This window comes from Xiphophorus hellerii, chromosome 13 (genome assembly GCF_003331165.1).
Source record: "Xiphophorus hellerii strain 12219 chromosome 13, Xiphophorus_hellerii-4.1, whole genome shotgun sequence".
NCBI classification, from domain to species: domain Eukaryota; kingdom Metazoa; phylum Chordata; class Actinopteri; order Cyprinodontiformes; family Poeciliidae; genus Xiphophorus; species Xiphophorus hellerii.
In genome coordinates, this window is record NC_045684.1 from 5,592,771 (window position 1) to 5,613,145 (window position 20,375).

Consider the following 20,375-nt stretch of genomic DNA (forward strand, 5'->3'; position numbering starts at 1 on the left):
AGCTTTTACAAATCAAAGACAGCTGCAAACTACAGGAGTGTCATTAAATACTACTGCTCAAGAAATCAAGATTTTCTTTGGCATATCAGTACACATGGCCTGCCTTGACTATCCCAGAGTTAAAATGTTTTGGGCTAAAAAATCTAAAGTGCCAGTTATTAGCAGGAAAATGACAAGGGATAGGTTCTACAAGCTGAGAAGCTCACTCAAGATTGTTGATGATCTGGATGTAACAGAAGAGACAAAGGAGTCAGACATTCTTTGGAGAGTCAGACCATTGCTTGACCGTGTGAGGCAAGGTTGTCTCAGACTTCCAAGGTATAACAAGGTCTGCATTGATGAGCAAATCATCCCTTTCACAGGCCGCTGTCCAGTCAGGCAATATGTCCCAGGCAAGCCAAACCCTACTGGCCTAAAAGTCTTTGTCCTTGCATCTCCAAATGGTCTGGTGCTGGATTTTGAGGTGTATCAAGGGAAGAATACGTTCAGGAGCCAAAGGTTGGGAGTTGGAGCTACAGCAGTCTTGCGATTGGTTGAATCTCTTCCCACAGGAACCTGTGTATTCTTTGATCGATACTTCACAACAATCGATCTCATGGATGCTTTGCTTGCAAAGGGTCTTCCAGCAACTGGAACAATAATGAGGAACCGAGTACCAAAGCCATGCCAGCTACCAGGAGATAAGCAGTTGCGAAAAAAAGGGAGAGGAGCATCAGTGACGATAGTCCGGAGGAGGCCTGAGCTGGCAATCACTAAATGGTTTGACAATAAACCAGTGTTGATGGCTTCCACTGTGTATGGGAAAGATCCAGAAGATATCTGTAGCAGATGGTCCAACAAAGAAAAGGCTCATGTCCAGGTGCGACGACCAGCAGTGATCAGAGAATACAATGACAACATGGGTGGCGTAGACCTGTATGACCGAATGCTGAGCTTTTATCGCATGTCAACCAGGACCAAGAAATGGACATCACGTGTGATGGCTCATTTCTTTGATGTTGCCATTACAAACGCTTGGATCCAATACAAGTCTGACAGTAAAGCGATTAATCGATCATCTAAGAACACCCAAGAGTATCTGGACTTCAAATTGCACCTGGCTGAAGAGCTGTTGGATAGTCCTTCATTTGATGACAGCAGTGAAGACAGAAGAGTATCAGCCACCAACCAAAACAAGGATCCCTCAACCAGAGCCCTCTGTACGCAGACTAGGGGCCAGGCACATGCCAGAGATGGTGGATATCAAGCATGCAGAAAGATGCAGGAATAAGGGCTGCAATGGCAAGACATACATGAGGTGTACCAAATGCAAGATGTTTCTCTGCATCACCAAAAGGAAAACGTGCTTCCAGGATTATCACCGCCTAAATATCCAAAAGAAGAACTGTAGAACAGCTTATGTTCAATGTTAAACTAAATACACAGGCAACTATTGTCCTTGCAAGCAATAAGGAACAGAAAACAACCTAGAGTGATAAAGAATTTAGTTTTTTGATCAAATTAAATTTATTCTTTTGTTAATATCACTCAAAAGCCATAATCTTCTCATTTTCTAAATTCAGTTGTATTTTCACACTAAAATCATCCTGTTGTCCACTACAGTGGACATGCTGTGAAATTAAAAATAAAAATATGTTTAAAAATTTTTTAATTGTAAGGTGTTTTTTTAGGCCCAAATAGATAGGAAATTGCACAAAAAAAGTAATTGGAACACACTTTTTTTCTTCGGTTCCTTAATATGCAGCCATTTCAACTATAGACATACAAATTATTAAAAAAAAAAAACTCATATTATTGCTAGAAACTATTTTCCACTTTACATATTTATTTTTATTATTGTTTTCTCTCAAATTTCAGATCAAACAAATTTTATTTTCAAAGATAACCACAGTAAATATAAAATGCCATTTTCATTAGTAAAGTCATGACTTAATCCTCTGCTCTAGATAACAGGATTCAGTTTCCTTGGACACACTTTGCAGCCAAATCTGCACTATCAAGTAGTCACTTCAGTAGAACCTGCCAGACAACATGAAGTAGGCTTAAAGATTTAAAAAAGAAAGAACTCATCATTTCCCAATTTAAAGAAAATCAACAGAAATTTTTTTCAATTCTGAGAATTTTCAGAGATTTGTCTGTAAGATAAAAGTTATTCACAAAGAACCTTGATAGTTCTTAACTTGACAAAATGTTAGAAGTAGTGAAGAGGACTTTTAGTGAGCCTATAAGTGTCTTAAGCAGGTAAGATGGTGGAAAACCGACAGAGAAAAGATAGAGATAAAATGGATAGAGCTGTGAAAACAGCATGCACCGTTTCTTTCCTGTTTGGTTTATGAATCCTTTATGTTGGTTATTTCACCAAATCAAACAAGCTTAAACGAGCAGGTGATCACAGTGAATTGCTGACAGCAATTCATTTCAAACAGATGACTGACACGAAGTCATGACAAATCAGAATGATAACAAGGATGTAAGTAAGGTGCAATCAAACATGTTGATGCTTACCTAAATGTAGCAGTTTCATCATCATGACACATTTTACTTGATTTAGTTTTGATTCAACGATGGGTTAATTTCTACCAACTGACTACTGGGGGTATATTTGTTTTTTCTGTCTTATTTTGTTTCTCCTGTCAACCAATCACAGCCCCCAAAAGGCAGAATCACACCTAGTAATTAGGTCAACCACAGCTCCTCAATAGAATAAAAAAATTCTATCATCTCCTCACTCACAGTTGCTCTCAGCGGCTTCCTGAATATATATCAGAAAATATATATTTCAACAGCTAGAACTCTTTGACATAAATTTATGGGCTAGCAGTTAACACATGGAAAATGCAATAGGTAAGTAGTTGTTGGATGAGAGTATGATTTGGTCCACCAGCCAATAACACTGCTATGATATTAAAAAAACAAACTGACATATCAAAAGTGCAACAAGAAGTTACTCACCCAAACTCGTTTCAATGTGCATTGAAGAGGCAGGATGTTTAACTTCACAGGTGTAGTTGGCAACATCAGACATCAAAATCTCTACATAATCTCTTCTCTGAAAGGTGTCGTCATGATTTGGGAGAACTCCATCGGTCTGTACCCTGTCCTCCTTAGTAAGGATCCGGCCATTTCTTTTGATATGCAGAATGATGTCTTTTGGATAGAAGCCCGTAGCCAGACATGTCAAAATGGTGTTCGTCTCGACGTTGGCCTTACGAGTGAACAAATGCACTGTAGGTGGAGCTGGAGAGGATATTGGAAACTTGTGTTGGTAAGACAGCAATAATGGAACAATGTCGAAACACATATGGCAGAAATTTCGATCTCTTATATTTTTTATAGCAGTATTCTGTCATCCATGAGATAATTTGGACACTTTAAATAAAAACAGACATGTCTCTTCTAAATTTTAAGCTTCTCCTCAAGAACACAGAAGTATATTCTTTATACACCCTAATTTGATCATAACAGTTTTAAATGACAGTGAAATAGTTTCATTTTGTGATTTTTAAGAGATGTCCCTGTAAAGCATAATACCAACTTTTAAATGTTCTTGTAGTGAAATATTAAGGTTTTTGTAAACAGCTGAATTTTTGTTTGATTTTTTTTTCTGTAATTTCTTTTTTTAGTAAAGTTAAACAAAGCATTTCGTAGGCACATAAACTTTGAAAAAGTCACTAAAACCGAAGAATGTGATGGATTTAAGGATACCAGTCTGTAAAGCATCAGATCGCTGGGGAAAAAAGGAAGAAGAGGAGATGGAGATGGATTGTGGGCATCTTGTATCTCTAGCATTATGCACAATCAGCAGAAATAACAGACCTTTTGGACATACAGAAAGTTTCACATGTTTTTTGTGGTTCTTGTTGTTCATTGTGGACTTTTGTGTCACGATTGTTTAGCCCAAGTATTCATACATTTGAAACCTTTTCCATATTTCGTCTCTTTGCACAGATTGAAGCATAAAATGCCTCAAAATTGTGAAATAGAAGGAATATAGTTTATTGTTTTGGGAAAGGCCAAAAAATGCTTAAAAGTTATACATACTGGCTCTTAGAAGCTGCTCTTTCCCAAAGTCTATAAACTTGTTCATCCATTCCATGCATTCCTTCTCCAGGTAGCCCTTTGTGTATTCCTTCAGCACCTGGACCTCATCCCACTTCCTCTTGGTTTCTTCTGCTGCATGAATGTGAGCAACCCAAACCTGTTCATCATTGTCAAAAGACAGAAAGTCGTTTCCATCATAGTTGTACTTGTCCATCCCACGGACAAACGTCATCGTCCCATCAGGCTGAGTTTCACCCTCACAGCCATGCATCCACTGAAGAATATGGGTGTCTGTAAGAAAATGTAGGAGAAAAAAATAATTAAAAACTAAGAAACAAAAGATTTTGCAGACAGGTACATTTTCTGAGAATAAATAAGATGTATCTATCGATAGGTTTATTTTAATTCCTAACTAGCAAAGATTCAACCAGAGACATAATTGTCGTTTCTGCAGAAAAGAGAGACTTGAAAACAGACGCGAAGAATCGCTGTAAAACACTGTCTGGGATCAACTCTGCCAGATCTTTCTCTGTATTTGGCTTTATTAGAAAATACAAGGAAGGAGGTTGGGCCTTCTCACATAGTCACACAAAGAATTTGACCAATGACCTTTTTCTACAGGGTGCTCTGGAACCTTCTGTGGACATGCCCTTAAAAGGGCATGGCTGACCACAACTAATCAGTTACACATGGAGCTGATAACACAGGAATGTGCAAAGTCTCTAGCCTCCAGGCAAACATCCTAAAAATGGTTAATAGTATTTCACAGAAGGAGTCAAGTAAACATCAAACAGAATAATAATATGAAAACATAACCTTTCAAATAATCTCACAAGTAAATGAACTTAGATAATTATTCTAACATCTATCTACCTGTGTCATTCTGTCTCATTCGTTTCATCAATATGTCGATGTTGACCTTGAACCATTGCTGCTTGCTCTTTCTGGACTGGGTGCCTTTCTCCCAGTACTCTTGGTCAAGATGCTCTTTCATCCAGTCCTGTTTGGGAACTTTTATTTGGTTGTCACTGTCATAGTAGTCAATCATTCGGTTGTCCAGTAATCCCATGGCAGTGAACTCATGAAACCCTGGCAGATCCACAGGCTTGGAAAAGGCCGTGTAGATGTAATAGAGAGAGTGCTTTTCTAAAATAAATATAAATAAAAGAACAGGTATTAATTTAAAGAGAGGCTTGTGAAAAACTGAAAGTGGTTATGCTTTGAACTAGTCATTTTATGTAATATTGTCTTGATATATAGATATTTTGGTCAAAATAACTTAGAATATGACATGGGCCGATTACTGGCATCAAAGCTGTCGAACATTTATGGCACACCATAACTGAGCTGTAAACTAGATAAAGTGCAAAAGTGAGTGGGGTTTTAAGAAGCCTTATACAGTTTTCTCTCAAATGACAGACAAAATTCAATCATTTGGAAATATTACTGGTCAGGTTGTTAAAACTTATAGTACCAAGCATAAAGCAAGTTCACCCTCTCAAAAACCAGTGAACTTTAATTTTATAAAAAACACTAACCACTGGAACTAGAAGGTATTTTATATATCCAAAATAAATAAACAACTGAAAACAATAAATAAAAGGGAGATAAAAAAACACACATACAACTGAAACCATATATAAAATTGATTATGATCTCTTTCTAAACAAAATTGACCTTCATAAAATATTAATACTCCTCCATGGGCTGCCACCTTATCGTGGTGGAGGGGTTTGAGTGTCCCAATGATCCTAGGAGCTATGCTGTCTGGGGCTTCATGCCCCTGGTAGGGTCACCCAAGGCAGACAGGTCCTAGGTGAGGGACCAGACAAAGAGCAGCCCAAAGACCCCAATGATGAAGGAAAACTTTGGACTTGGTGTTCCCTCGCCCGGACGCGGGTCACCGGGGCCCCACTCTGGAGCCAGGCCTGGAGGGGGGGCACGATGGCGAGCGTCTGGTGGCCGGGCTTTTACCCATGGAGCCCGGCCGGGCTCAGCCCGAAGAGGAAACATGGGCCCCCCCTCCCATGGGCCCACCACCCGTGGGAGGGGCCAAAGGGGTCGGGTGCAGTGTGGGATGGGTGGCAGCAGAGGGAGGGGACCCTGGCGGTCCGATCCTCGGTTGCAGAAACTGGCTCTTGGGACGTGGAATGTCACCTCTCTGGTGGGGAAGGAGCCGGAGCTAGTGCGTGAGGTCGAGAGGTTCCGGCTAGAAATAGTCGGTCTCACCTCGACGCACGGCTCTGGTTCTGGAACCAGTCTCCTTGAGAGGGGCTGGACATACTTCCACTCTGGAGTTGCCCAAGGTGAGAGGCGTCGGGCAGGAGTGGGCATACTTGTTGCTCCCCATCTCGGCGCCTGTACGTTGGGGTTTACCCCGGTGAACGAGAGGGTAGCATCCCTCCGCCTACGGGTGGGGGGACGGGTTCTGACTGTCGTTTGTGCTTACGGGCCGAACGACAGTTCAGATTACCCACCCTTTTTGGAGTCCTTAGAGGGGGTACTGGAGAGTGCTCCTCCTGGGGACTCCCTTGTTCTGCTGGGGGACTTCAACGCTCACGTGGGCAATGACAGTGAGACCTGGAGGGGCGTGGTTGGGAGGAACGGCCCGCCCGACCTGAACTCGAGCGGTGTTCTGTTGCTGGACTTCTGTGCTCGCCATGGATTGTCCATAACGAACACCATGTTCAAGCATAAGGGTGTCCATATGTGCACTTGGCACCAGGACACCCTAGGCCGCAGTTCGATGATCGACTTTGTCATCGTTTCATCGGATCTGCGGCCGTATGTCTTGGACACTCGGGTGAAGAGAGGTGCGGAGCTGTCCACTGACCACTACCTGGTGGTGAGTTGGCTCCGGTGGTGGGGGCGAAAGCCGGTCAGACCTGGCAGGCCCAAACGTGTTGTGAGGGTCTGCTGGGAACGTCTGGCGGAATCCCCTGTGAGACGGAGCTTTAACTCCCATCTCCGGCAAAACTTCGAACACGTCCCGGGGGAGGTGGGGGACATGGAGTCTGAGTGGACCGTGTTCCGTGCCTCCATTGTCGAGGCGGCCGATCGGAGCTGTGGCCGCAAGGTTGTCGGTGCCTGTCGCGGCGGCAACCCTCGAACCCGCTGGTGGACACCTTCGGTGAGGGATGCCGTCAGGCTGAAGAAGGAGTCCTATCGGGCCTTTTTGGCCTGTGGGACTCCGGAAGCAGCTGATGGGTACCGGCGGGCGAAGCGGCATGCGGCTCGGGCGGTTGCTGAGGCAAAAACCCGGGCGTGGGAGGAGTTTGGAGAGGCCATGGAGAAAGACTTCCGTACGGCTTCGAGGCGATTCTGGTCCACCATCCGGCGTCTCAGGGGGGGGAAGCGGTGCAGCACCAACACTGTTTATAGTGGGGATGGTGTGCTGCTGACCTCTACTCGGGACGTTGTGGGCCGGTGGGCAGAGTACTTCGAAGACCTCCTCAATCCCACCAACATGCCTTCCACTGAGGAAGCGGAGCCTGGGGACTCTGGGTTGGGCTCTCCAATCTCTGGGGGCGAGGTCGCCGAGGTGGTTAAAAAGCTCCTCGGTGGCAGGGCCCCGGGGGTGGATGAGATCCGCCCGGAGTTCCTTAAGGCTCTGGATGTTGTAGGGTTGTGTTGGTTGACGCGACTCTGCAATGTCGCATGGACATCGGGGGCAGTTCCCCTGGATTGGCAGACTGGGGTGGTGGTCCCCCTGTTCAAAAAGGGGGACCGGAGGGTGTGCTCCAATTATAGAGGGGTCACACTCTTAAGCCTCCCTGGCAAGGTCTATTCAGGGGTCCTGGAGAGGAGGGTCCGTCGGATAGTCGAACCTCGGATTCAGGAAGAGCAGTGTGGTTTTCGTCCTGGTCGTGGAACGCTGGACCAGCTCTACACCCTCGGCAGGGTCCTGGAGGGTGCATGGGAGTTCGCCCAACCAGTCTACATGTGTTTTGTGGACTTGGAGAAGGCGTTCGACCGTGTCCCTCGGGGAGCCCTGTGGGGGGTTCTCCGGGAGTATGGGGTACCGGGCCCTTTGATACGGGCTGTCAGGTCCCTGTATGACCGGTGTCAGAGTCTGGTCCGCATTGCCGGCAGTAAGTCGGGCTCGTTTCCGGTGAGAGTTGGACTCCGCCAGGGCTGCCCTTTGTCACCGATTCTGTTCATCACTTTCATGGACAGAATTTCTAGGCGCAGCCAAGGTGTTGAGGGGATCCGATTTGGTGGCCTTAGGATCTCATCTCTGCTTTTCGCAGACGATGTGGTCCTTTTGGCTTCATCAGATCGTGATCTGCAGCTCTCGCTGGAGCGGTTCGCAGCCGAGTGTGAAGCGGCCGGGATGGGGATCAGTGCCTCCAAATCCGAGGCCATGGTCCTGAGCCGGAAAAGGGTAGAGTGCCTTCTCCGGGTCAGGGGGGGTGTCCTGCCCCAAGTGGAAGAGTTTAAGTATCTCGGGATCTTGTTCACGAATGGGGGAAGAAGGGAGCGGGAGATCGACAGGCGGATTGGCGCAGCGTCTGCTGTCAAGCGGGCGCTGTACCGGTCCGTCGTGGTGAAGAGAGAGCTGAGCCAAAAAGCGAAGCTCTCGATTTACCGGTCGATCTACGTTCCCACCCTCATCTATGGTCATGAGCTTTGGGTCATGACCGAAAGAACGAGATCGCGGATACAAGCGGCCGAAATGGGTTTTCTCCGTAGGGTGGCTGGGCTCTCCCTTAGAGATAGGGTGAGAAGCTCAGTCATCCGGGAGGGACTCAGAGTAGAGCCGCTGCTCCTTCACATCGAGAGGAGCCAGTTGAGGTGGCTCGGGCATCTGGTCAGGATGCCTCCTGGACGCCTCCCTGGTGAGGTGTTCCGGGCACGTCCCACCGGGAGGAGGCCCCGGGGAAGACCCAGGACACGCTGGAGGGACTATGTCTCTCGGCTGGCCTGGGAACGCCTCGGGATTCCCCCGGAGGAGCTAGAAGAAGTGGCTGGGGAGAGGGAAGTCTGGGCCTCCCTTCTGAAGCTGCTACCCCCGCGACCCGACCTCGGATAAGCGGAAGAAGATGGATGGATGGATGGATGGATGGAAAATATTAATAATCAGAATTGGAATTACTGAGATCATTTTAATTGGTCATACAACTGATGGATTACTTAATGAATCCCTTATGGCAACAGGCTTAGTAGCTTTTGCATCAATGAAAAAAATCATTTGTTATAACGCGAATTGCTCCAGTTTTCTCTTTACTTTGTTTCAGTTTTTGTCTGCAGTTTTAATGAGGAAGTTTTACAGTCACACCTCATGTCACAGTTATCCAAGCAATGTTGTTTGTCTACATGGCCCTTTCACAAACTAGATACTTACGAAGTTCTAGAACATGCTTGAATCCCACTCTATTATATGGATCATAGCATCAACTGTCTTAACTTTAAGGTGTTTTGATAAATTATGTAAAATTTCCCAGATATAAACCCAGTGAACTTTATGAAGTTGTTAATTACAACTGATTCCTTTGGACTGGAAGATAAGCTTTTGACGTTAATCTACTAAATACAGCACTCCATTTAGTTAATTTTATCAGTAGACTATTAAAGTATTTAATTAGTAAAATCCCTTTTGTTATGTGTTGAAGTATTGTGCCGTCAGTGAATTAATTTGCCGTTAGTGCTATAAGTACATAACTAGCTGCACAACCACCTCAAAACAACATTTTTCCACGTTTCAAAGCAGAATATTCTGAATTTAAGAACCATTACAAAAAAATGGGTAGATATTTAGTCTAACCACTAATCATAGTGGCTCCTTGTTCAGAGACTGGCTTTTTGTCATTTTGGATCATAGCTTCCCACTGATTTCAATGTGAATTGAGGTACATAAATTGCCCCAGACTTATGGTTTTATTCACATTCTACATATGATATTAATATGTATTCAAGGTTCTTTAAATGCACTTGCAGATTAAATTGTTTTGGCATAGGCTATTTATAACTCGAATGTAGCTAACATACCCGAGTGACGTATATGCCAGTGTTTTCTAACCTTGTGTCTTCCGCATACTCCAGATTGATCTTTGATCCAAACACTTGATTTACTGGTTATAAATGACTTCAGCCTGATAAGCCTCAGTGAGAAAAAGGTGTGCTGAACCAAAAAAATATCTAAAGTATGTTGGGAAGAGCTTATAAAAGGACAGGACACCGAACTCAGCGGCTTCGTGTGCTAATGAATATGCGCCAGACATACTGCGACAAAGTTCACCTTAAAAGTTCTGGTGTCGGTTCATTTTAAACTGGGTCGACACAGAACAATTGAACTTTACTTAATATTAGCAAACGGGTCTAGTTAGTTGGTAAATAATGCAAATTAATCGGCAGAAGACTTTATTTTTAACAACGTCACATCGGTTTTTAGTTTCACTTTTAACAACAGCGTCAACATGTCAGAAAAAACAAGAATATTACCGCTGAACACCGTGATTGCCGTCCCCAAAAGGACAGGAAATGATAGAAGACTCATTCCGAGCCAGAATCAGGTTAAGTTCTTCAGCTGAAATGTATTTGTTTTGGATTTTTTGTTATCTTTTTTGCCCGGTCTTGTGCGCAATTCTGTTCCCCTGCGAAAATCTGTTCCCCCTGTGTCGGGAGCGCGCATTACAGCCACAGAGGCGGATCTGACCATTTTCACGGCGCTTCTGATCGATTTCTCTGTAAAAACAACTCAGTTAATCATGTCAAGCTTGTAACATTTAGTTTAATCGGCAGCTATTGTTTACAAAATTGTAAAAATAATTAAATAAACGAGGTCTTTATATATATATATATATATATATATATATATATATATATATATAAGTAGTAGTGAGAAATAGGAAAGAATGTCACAAAACAGGATTTTTATTGCATTATTCAACCTTGACTGTTGTTGTCACCCTCTCCATCAGCGTTTCCTGTAAAGACATAGTTTGTAATGATTGATGACTTCAACATACGTAGGACAAATAATATTAATGTAGTTTAAAATAGGCTGTTCAATAACATTTTTTAAAAGGTAAGCATTATTTATAATCCTCAAAGGAAAACCTAGATCAAAAGCTTCATGAAATGTATATGAATTAATGTGATGATTTTATTTTTGTAGGTTTTACAAATTGTGATTTTAAAACTGTATGACAATCAGAAAAACTGCCCAGAGTTTAATTTATTTGACCAGAACTGGAAGCACGTTGATTTGAAATGGACACGTTAATATTTCACCTTCAATATGTACTCAAATTATGCTCAGAACTGATGCTATATAAAAAAATGAAATTAAATATACTAAAGGGAATAAATTTACCTTCAGTTTTATTCATGAGGGGTATGGTAGCGCTGTTATCTCCTGTACCTGCACAGAGGTGTACATACAAGGTATATGAAGACCAAATTGCTTTAAAATCATTTTAAACACTTCTGTTCTTCATTTTAATCCATGTAGCACTGTCTACACTCAAATATCCTTTAAGGATTGCAGGGGAAATGGTTCCTATCTCCAACGGTCATTGGGTGAGAGATGGGGTTCACCCTGGATAGGCTACCAACAGAGACACACAGCACAAACAACCATGCAAACACTAACATTTAAAGGCAGTTTATAACCAGACATGGCTGTTTCTGGACTGTGGGAGAAAGCTGGAGTACCCAGAGAATCCACACATAGATGGGAAGAACCTGCAAACTCCAGAGAAACCCCAGGCTAGGGTTTGAAACCACTGCTACTAGGCAACAATGCAAACACCTGAAACCACTGTGCAATAAATCCATTACAGCTGACAGCTGAAATGGATTTTTACTCACCTTTATTTGGTACTAGTTACTATTGAATTAAGCAATGTAAAATGACAATAAACACTTACCGTTGTTTTGAATCATGTGACCATTGGTGCCTGCACAAATAGAGACACACAGATTTATTGATAAGAAGATTGAACCATGAGTATAAAGAGTATAAAAATCATTAATACCCAATTAAAGTAAACATGTTAGGTCGGTAATAATGTAATGCTTCGCAGTTCTAAAAAAAAAATACTTCTTTAATTTTAATGTACTGGTGTGTTAACATTTATTTAATGATTTATGGTTTATTTAGCAGCAGTGGCTCTGAATTTTTATCTCTACACAGATTAGAAAGAGGAGTTGTGATTGGTTGAGTAAATGATGTCCATGTCATGTTGAACATAAAGGAAAATGGCAACAATGCAAACACCTGAAACCACTGTGCAATAGATCCATTACAGCTGACAGCTGAAATGGATTTTTACTGACCTTTATTTGGTATTAGTTACTATTGAATTAAACAATGTAAAATGACAATAAACACTTACCGTTGTTTTGAATCATGTGACAATTGGTGCCTGCACAAACAGAGACACACAGATTTATTGATTGCTACAACTTTCACAGACACTGCACTAATGCAGAATCATACATAAATAAAAAAAAGCAATAAAAAAAATCTTCTTTTCGCCATCAGAGTCGCCTGCACATACAGAGATACATACATTTACAGGTATGGTTACTAAAACTATTTTAACTTAAGTGTATGACACTTTAAAGTTTACACTTCAGGAAAAAAATTTTTTTCACCAAAACAAACAAAAAAAAAATTGGGTGAAGAAAATTAATGAAATGCGACTTACTGGAGGTGGTCACATCATCTAGACCTAAAAATAAAGACATATGTTAGTATATCTCCTTACTCATAAACAGCTCAGTAAACTAAACAAACATTTTAGTATACATGACACTTGTACTTTAAACATAGTGTGAAGTGATTGACAAATGCATCGCAAAGAAATAAAGCACTTACTTGAATGAGTTGAGCCTTCAGAGCAATCTATTAATACAGAAACATTTATTAAAAACATTTAACAGCAAATTATTTGCATATTAAATCCCCCAAGTTAATAATCACAACCTGATAAGCAATATCCTAAGACGTTCATGGCTTAAATAATACTTTAAAATAAATATTTTTAAAGCATTAAAAAAATAATGCATTGTTTAATTTTTCTAGAGAAAAATTTAACAATTTCTAGAGAAAAATTAAGCAACTCTTTATGAGCATGATTTATTTTAAATTACCAGGATTTTAAACAATAATAATAATAACATTGATTATTCATTTAAACACAATTTAAACAATAGGTTTTTTTTGAAGACTTGAACCCTATAAACCAGTAATGGCATGATAATGCTGATTATCATGCCATTTATCAATGGCATGATTAACGGCTTTTCATCTCCTGGAAAAACCCAGTAGATGAATGTTACACAAGAGCTCAGAAGAATGAATTTTGACCAATTAAATATTTTGTTTCTGGATTAATCTTTATACATGAGTCAGTGCTGGGAACAGCGATCAGTAAGTGGACAAGATTTTTCTTTCATAGAGTCAATCACTTTAACAACTACTTGTGATTCTATAAAGCAAGTACAGAGAAGGTGAATACGTTGTTGGATGTTGCAAATACTTTCTTCTTGGTGCATGTACAGGAAGTTTTATATATTAATTACAGTGTTAGACAACTGACTTCCATGAAAATTAACTCAGCAGGAATCTAGCCAGCCTGATGAACTGATAATGTGTCCAGCTGACTGATGATTTGTCTCATCAGTCAGTTGCAGCTGAAAAACTCAAGAAGTCAGTCTGTAGAGTTATTTAGATCAACTGTTCCCATAGTTGAGGTTCTTAGTGATCAGAAATCAGACTAAATTACAGCAATGATAATGGTGAAGCATATTTTCAACATAGACGTCAAAACATTTAAACATTAGATGATATAAAACCAGAGCCAATGTATGAAATTAATATATTATACCAATATTCTATATCTTATTTAACCAAGTACCAATAACTACATCATTATCCTTGCATATAATTCACAAAATTGAATGAATTAACATGCGTATGAATATGACCTGCTGGCTTCCAGCGTTTTCCTTGTTAAAACCAGAAATTAATTCTTGATTTCTTGATACACCTTATCGTGTATTATACACACAACAACTTTTTGTTGGAGGTGAAGCTTCAATGGATCAAACACCTCACTTCAAGCTACATGAAGAATGGAAATGAAAACTAGTCTATTATGTAATGATGGATCGTTGAACCACTCAGTATGATTTATGACATGCCATAAAAACCATAATAAAATAATAGAGACCACTGTTCCTGAAAAAGAAGTTAAACATTTTTCTTAAAAGATAATCAATTATCTTAATAAATGCATATGAAACATCCAGTAAGGAAAGAAAAGGTACACAAGTTAATTTCAATGGACAGAGGGGGGGGGGGGGGGGGGGGGGGAGAAAGAAGTGAAGCAGAGAGGATTTTATACTGAATAGTAGAGGGAGATTCAGATTTGGGGCTGTCAGATGAGGATGAGTATCAGCCTGGGACAGGAGAAGATGGTGAAGAAGAAGTAGGTGAAGAAGGAGAGGAAGAAGATGCAGGAGTATCTGATGAGGAGACAGACTCAGAGCCAGAAAGGGAGCAGGAAAGTTGTCGTGCTTTGTGGGCCAGGACTACCTTGTATGTTTTATTTAGTTCTAGGCTAATGTATCCAATTCTATTATCATATTAGATTATTGCTGTATTAGTATTTAGTATTTTAGTACTTATTTGTGTTTTTTTTCCATCCAACATAATAGATTCACACCTGGGCTTCCTGTCTGTCAAGATGACCCTAAAATCCGAGAACACTGGAGTCCAATCCAATACTTTTCGCAGTACATCGACAACAAAATCTTTGAAGATTTGGCAGCTTTTACAAATCAAAGACAGCTGCAAACTACAGGAGTGTCATTAAATACTACTGCTCAAGAAATCAAGATTTTCTTTGGCATATCAGTACACATGGCCTGCCTTGACTATCCCAGAGTTAAAATGTTTTGGGCTAAAAAATCTAAAGTGCCAGTTATTAGCAGGAAAATGACAAGGGATAGGTTCTACAAGCTGAGAAGCTCACTCAAGATTGTTGATGATCTGGATGTAACAGAAGAGACAAAGGAGTCAGACATTCTTTGGAGAGTCAGACCATTGCTTGACCGTGTGAGGCAAGGTTGTCTCAGACTTCCAAGGTATAACAAGGTCTGCATTGATGAGCAAATCATCCCTTTCACAGGCCGCTGTCCAGTCAGGCAATATGTCCCAGGCAAGCCAAACCCTACTGGCCTAAAAGTCTTTGTCCTTGCATCTCCAAATGGTCTGGTGCTGGATTTTGAGGTGTATCAAGGGAAGAATACGTTCAGGAGCCAAAGGTTGGGAGTTGGAGCTACAGCAGTCTTGCGATTGGTTGAATCTCTTCCCACAGGAACCTGTGTATTCTTTGATCGATACTTCACAACAATCGATCTCATGGATGCTTTGCTTGCAAAGGGTCTTCCAGCAACTGGAACAATAATGAGGAACCGAGTACCAAAGCCATGCCAGCTACCAGGAGATAAGCAGTTGCGAAAAAAAGGGAGAGGAGCATCAGTGACGATAGTCCGGAGGAGGCCTGAGCTGGCAATCACTAAATGGTTTGACAATAAACCAGTGTTGATGGCTTCCACTGTGTATGGGAAAGATCCAGAAGATATCTGTAGCAGATGGTCCAACAAAGAAAAGGCTCATGTCCAGGTGCGACGACCAGCAGTGATCAGAGAATACAATGACAACATGGGTGGCGTAGACCTGTATGACCGAATGCTGAGCTTTTATCGCATGTCAACCAGGACCAAGAAATGGACATCACGTGTGATGGCTCATTTCTTTGATGTTGCCATTACAAACGCTTGGATCCAATACAAGTCTGACAGTAAAGCGATTAATCGATCATCTAAGAACACCCAAGAGTATCTGGACTTCAAATTGCACCTGGCTGAAGAGCTGTTGGATAGTCCTTCATTCGATGACAGCAGTGAAGACAGTGAAGAAGAGTATCAGCCACCAACCAAAACAAGGATCCCTCAACCAGAGCCCTCTGTACGCAGACTAGGGGCCAGGCACATGCCAGAGATGGTGGATATCAAGCATGCAGAAAGATGCAGGAATAAGGGCTGCAATGGCAAGACATACATGAGGTGTACCAAATGCAAGATGTTTCTCTGCATCACCAAAAGGAAAACGTGCTTCCAGGATTATCACCGCCTAAATATCCAAAAGAAGAACTGTAGAACTGCTTATGTTCAATGTTAAACTAAATACACAGGCAACTATTGTCCTTGCAAGCAATAAGGAACAGAAAACAACCAAGAGTGATAAAGAATTTAGTTTTTTGATCAAATTAAATTAATTCTTTTGTTAATATGACTCTAAAGCCATAATCTGCTCATTTTCTAAATTCAGTTGTATTTTCACACTAAAATCATCCTGTTGTCCACTACAGTGGACATGCTGTGAAATTAAAAATAAAAATATGTTTAAAATTTTTTTAATTGTAAGGTGTTTTTTTAGGCCCAAATTGATAGGAAATCGCACAAAAAAAGTAATTGGAACACACTTTTTTTCTTCGGTTCCTTAATATGCAGCCATTTCAACTATAGACATACAAATTATTAAAAAAAACAACTCATATTATTGCTAGAAACTATTTTCCACTTTACATATTTATTTTTATTATTTTTTTCTCTCAAATTTCAGATCAAACAAATTTTATTTTCAAAGATAACCACAGTAAATATAAAATGCCATTTTCATTAGTAAAGTCATGACTTAATCCTCTGCTCTAGGTAACAGGATTCAGTTTCCTTGGACACACTTTGCAGCCAAATCTGCACTATCAAGTAGTCACTTCAGTAGAACCTGCCAGACAACATGAAGTAGGCTTAAAGATTTAAAAAAGAAAAGAACTCATCATTTCCCAATTTAAAGAAAATCAACAGAATTTTTTTTCAATTCTGAGAATTTTCAGAGATTTGTCTGTAAGATAAAAGTTATTCACAAAGAACCTTGATAGTTCTTAACTTGACAAAATGTTAGAAATAGTGAAGAGGACTTTTAGTGAGCCTATAAGTGTCTTAAGCAGGTAAGATGGTGGAAAACCGACAGAGAAAAGATAGAGATAAAATGGATAGAGCTGTGAAAACAGCATGCACCGTTTCTTTCCTGTTTGGTTTATGAATCCTTTATGTTGGTTATTTCACCAAATCAAACAAGCTTAAACGAGCAGGTGATCACAGTGAATTGCTGACAGCAATTCATTTCAAACAGATGACTGACACGAAGTCATGACAAATCAGAATGATAACAAGGATGTAAGTAAGGTGCAATCAAACATGTTGATGCTTACCTAAATGTAGCAGTTTCATCATCATGACACATTTTACTTGATTTAGTTTTGATTCAACGATGGGTTAATTTCTACCAACTGACTACTGGGGGTATATTTGTTTTTTCTGTCTTATTTTGTTTCTCCTGTCAACCAATCACAGCCCCCAAAAGGCAGAATCACACCTAGTAATTAGGTCAACCACAGCTCCTCAATAGAATAAAAAAATTCTATCATCTCCTCACTCACAGTTGCTCTCAGCGGCTTCCTGAATATATATCAGAAAATATATATTTCAACAGCTAGAACTCTTTGACATAAATTTATGGGCTAGCAGTTAACACATGGAAAATGCAATAGGTAAGTAGTTGTTGGATGAGAGTATGATTTGGTCCACCAGCCAATAACACTGCTATGATATTAAAAAAACAAACTGACATATCAAAAGTGCAACAAGAAGTTACTCACCCAAACTCGTTTCAATGTGCATTGAAGAGGCAGGATGTTTAACTTCACAGGTGTAGTTGGCAACATCAGACATCAAAATCTCTACATAATCTCTTCTCTGAAAGGTGTCGTCATGATTTGGGAGAACTCCATCGGTCTGTACCCTGTCCTCCTTAGTAAGGATCCGGCCATTTCTTTTGATATGCAGAATGATGTCTTTTGGATAGAAGCCCGTAGCCAGACATGTCAAAATGGTGTTCGTCTCGACGTTGGCCTTACGAGTGAACAAATGCACTGTAGGTGGAGCTGGAGAGGATATTGGAAACTTGTGTTGGTAAGACAGCAATAATGGAACAATGTCGAAACACATATGGCAGAAATTTCGATCTCTTATATTTTTTATAGCAGTATTCTGTCATCCATGAGATAATTTGGACACTTTAAATAAAAACAGACATGTCTCTTCTATATTTTAAGCTTCTCCTCAAGAACACAGAAGTATACTCTTTATACACCCTACTTTGATCATAATAGTTTTAAATGACAGTGAAATAGTTTCATTTTGTGATTTTTAAGAGATGTCCCTGTAAAGCATAATACCAACTTTTAAATGTTCTTGTAGTGAAATATTAAGGTTTTTGTAAACAGCTGAATTTTTGTTTGATTTTTTTTCTGTAATTTCTTTTTTTAGTAAAGTTAAACAAAGCATTTCGTAGGCACATAAACTTTGAAAAAGTCACTAAAACCGAAGAATGTGATGGATTTAAGGATACCAGTCTGTAAAGCATCAGATCGCTGGGGAAAAAAGGAAGAAGAGGAGATGGAGATGGATTGTGGGCATCTTGTATCTCTAGCATTATGCACAATCAGCAGAAATAACAGACCTTTTGGACATACAGAAAGTTTCACATGTTTTTTGTGGTTCTTGTTGTTCATTGTGGACTTTTGTGTCACGATTGTTTAGCCCAAGTATTCATACATTTGAAACCTTTTCCATATTTCATCTCTTTGCACAGATTGAAGCATAAAATGCCTCAAAATTGTGAAATAGAAGGAATATAGTTTATTGTTTTGGGAAAGGCCAAAAAATGCTTAAAAGTTATACATACTGGCTCTTAGAAGCTGCTCTTTCCCAAAGTCTATAAACTTGTTCATCCATTCCATGCATTCCTTCTCCAGGTAGCCCTTTGTGTATTCCTTCAGCACCTGGACCTCATCCCACTTCCTCTTGGTTTCTTCTGCTGCATGAATGTGAGCAACCCAAACCTGTTCATCATTGTCAAAAGACAGAAAGTCGTTTCCATTATAGTTGTACTTGTCCATCCCACGGACAAACGTCATCGTCCCATCAGGCTGAGTTTCACCCTCACAGCCATGCATCCACTGAAGAATATGGGTGTCTGTAAGAAAATGTAGGAGAAAAAAATAATTAAAAACTAAGAAACAAAAGATTTTGCAGACAGGTACATTTTCTGAGAATAAATAAGATGTATCTATCGATAGGTTTATTTTAATTCCTAACTAGCAAAGATTCAACCAGAGACATAATTGTCGTTTCTGCAGAAAAGAGAGACTTGAAAACAGACGCGAAGAATCGCTGTAAAACACTGTCTGGGATCAACTCTGCCAGATCTTTCTCTGCATTTGGCTTTATCAGAAAATACAAGGAAGGAGGTTGGGCCTTCTCACATAGTCACACAAAGAATTTGACCAATGACCTTTTTCTACAGGGTGCTCTGGAACCTTCTGTGGACATGCCCTTAAAAGGGCATGGCTGACCACAACTAATCAGTTACACATGGAGCTGATAACACAGGAATGTGCAAAGTCTCTAGCCTCCAGGCAAACATCCTAAAAATGGTTAATAGTATTTCACAGAAGGAGTCAAGTAAACATCAAACAGAATAATAATATGAAAACATAACCTTTCAAATAATCTCACAAGTAAATAAACTTAGATAATTATTCTAACATCTATCTACCTGTGTCATTCTGTCTCATTCGTTTCATCAATATGTCGATGTTGACCTTGAACCATTGCTGCTTGCTCTTTCTGGACTGGGTGCCTTTCTCCCAGTACTCTTGGTCAAGATGCTCTTTCATCCAGTCCTGTTTGGGAACTTTTATTTGGTTGTCACTGTCATAGTAGTCAATCATTCGGTTGTCCAGTAATCCCATGGCAGTGAACTCATGAAACCCTGGCAGATCCACAGGCTTGGAAAAGGCCGTGTAGATGTAATAGAGAGAGTGCTTTTCTAAAATAAATATAAATAAAAGAACAGGTATTAATTTAAAGAGAGGCTTGTGAAAAACTGAAAGTGGTTATGCTTTGAACTAGTCATTTTATGTAATATTGTCTTGATATATAGATATTTTGGTCAAAATAACTTAGAATATGACATGGGCCGATTACTGGCATCAAAGCTGTCGAACATTTATGGCACACCATAACTGAGCTGTAAACTAGATAAAGTGCAAAAGTGAGTGGGGGTTTAAGAAGCCTTATACAGTTTTCTCTCAAATGACAGACAAAATTCAATCATTTGGAAATATTACTGGTCAGGTTGTTAAAACTTATAGTACCAAGCATAAAGCAAGTTCACCCTCTCAAAAACCAGT

The 20,375-nt window shown here is 40.3% G+C and overlaps 1 protein-coding gene across 1 annotated transcript in view; it reads right to left on the reverse strand.

The window, feature by feature from the left end:
* Nucleotides 1-20,375, reverse strand: part of LOC116730854 (uncharacterized) — an 89,901-nt gene that overhangs the window by 46,816 nt on the left and 22,710 nt on the right. The window contains exons 17-28 of the mRNA XM_032580375.1: nt 19,739-20,011; nt 18,866-19,156; nt 17,778-18,062; nt 12,866-12,892; nt 12,696-12,719; nt 12,381-12,410; nt 11,913-11,942; nt 11,357-11,404; nt 10,932-10,967; nt 4,915-5,187; nt 4,042-4,332; nt 2,953-3,237 (exon numbers count right to left, since the gene is read on the reverse strand). Coding sequence (XP_032436266.1) covers nt 2,953-3,237; nt 4,042-4,332; nt 4,915-5,187; nt 10,932-10,967; nt 11,357-11,404; nt 11,913-11,942; nt 12,381-12,410; nt 12,696-12,719; nt 12,866-12,892; nt 17,778-18,062; nt 18,866-19,156; nt 19,739-20,011 — 1,893 coding nt within the window. The remainder of the gene's footprint in view (nt 1-2,952; nt 3,238-4,041; nt 4,333-4,914; nt 5,188-10,931; nt 10,968-11,356; nt 11,405-11,912; nt 11,943-12,380; nt 12,411-12,695; nt 12,720-12,865; nt 12,893-17,777; nt 18,063-18,865; nt 19,157-19,738; nt 20,012-20,375) is intronic.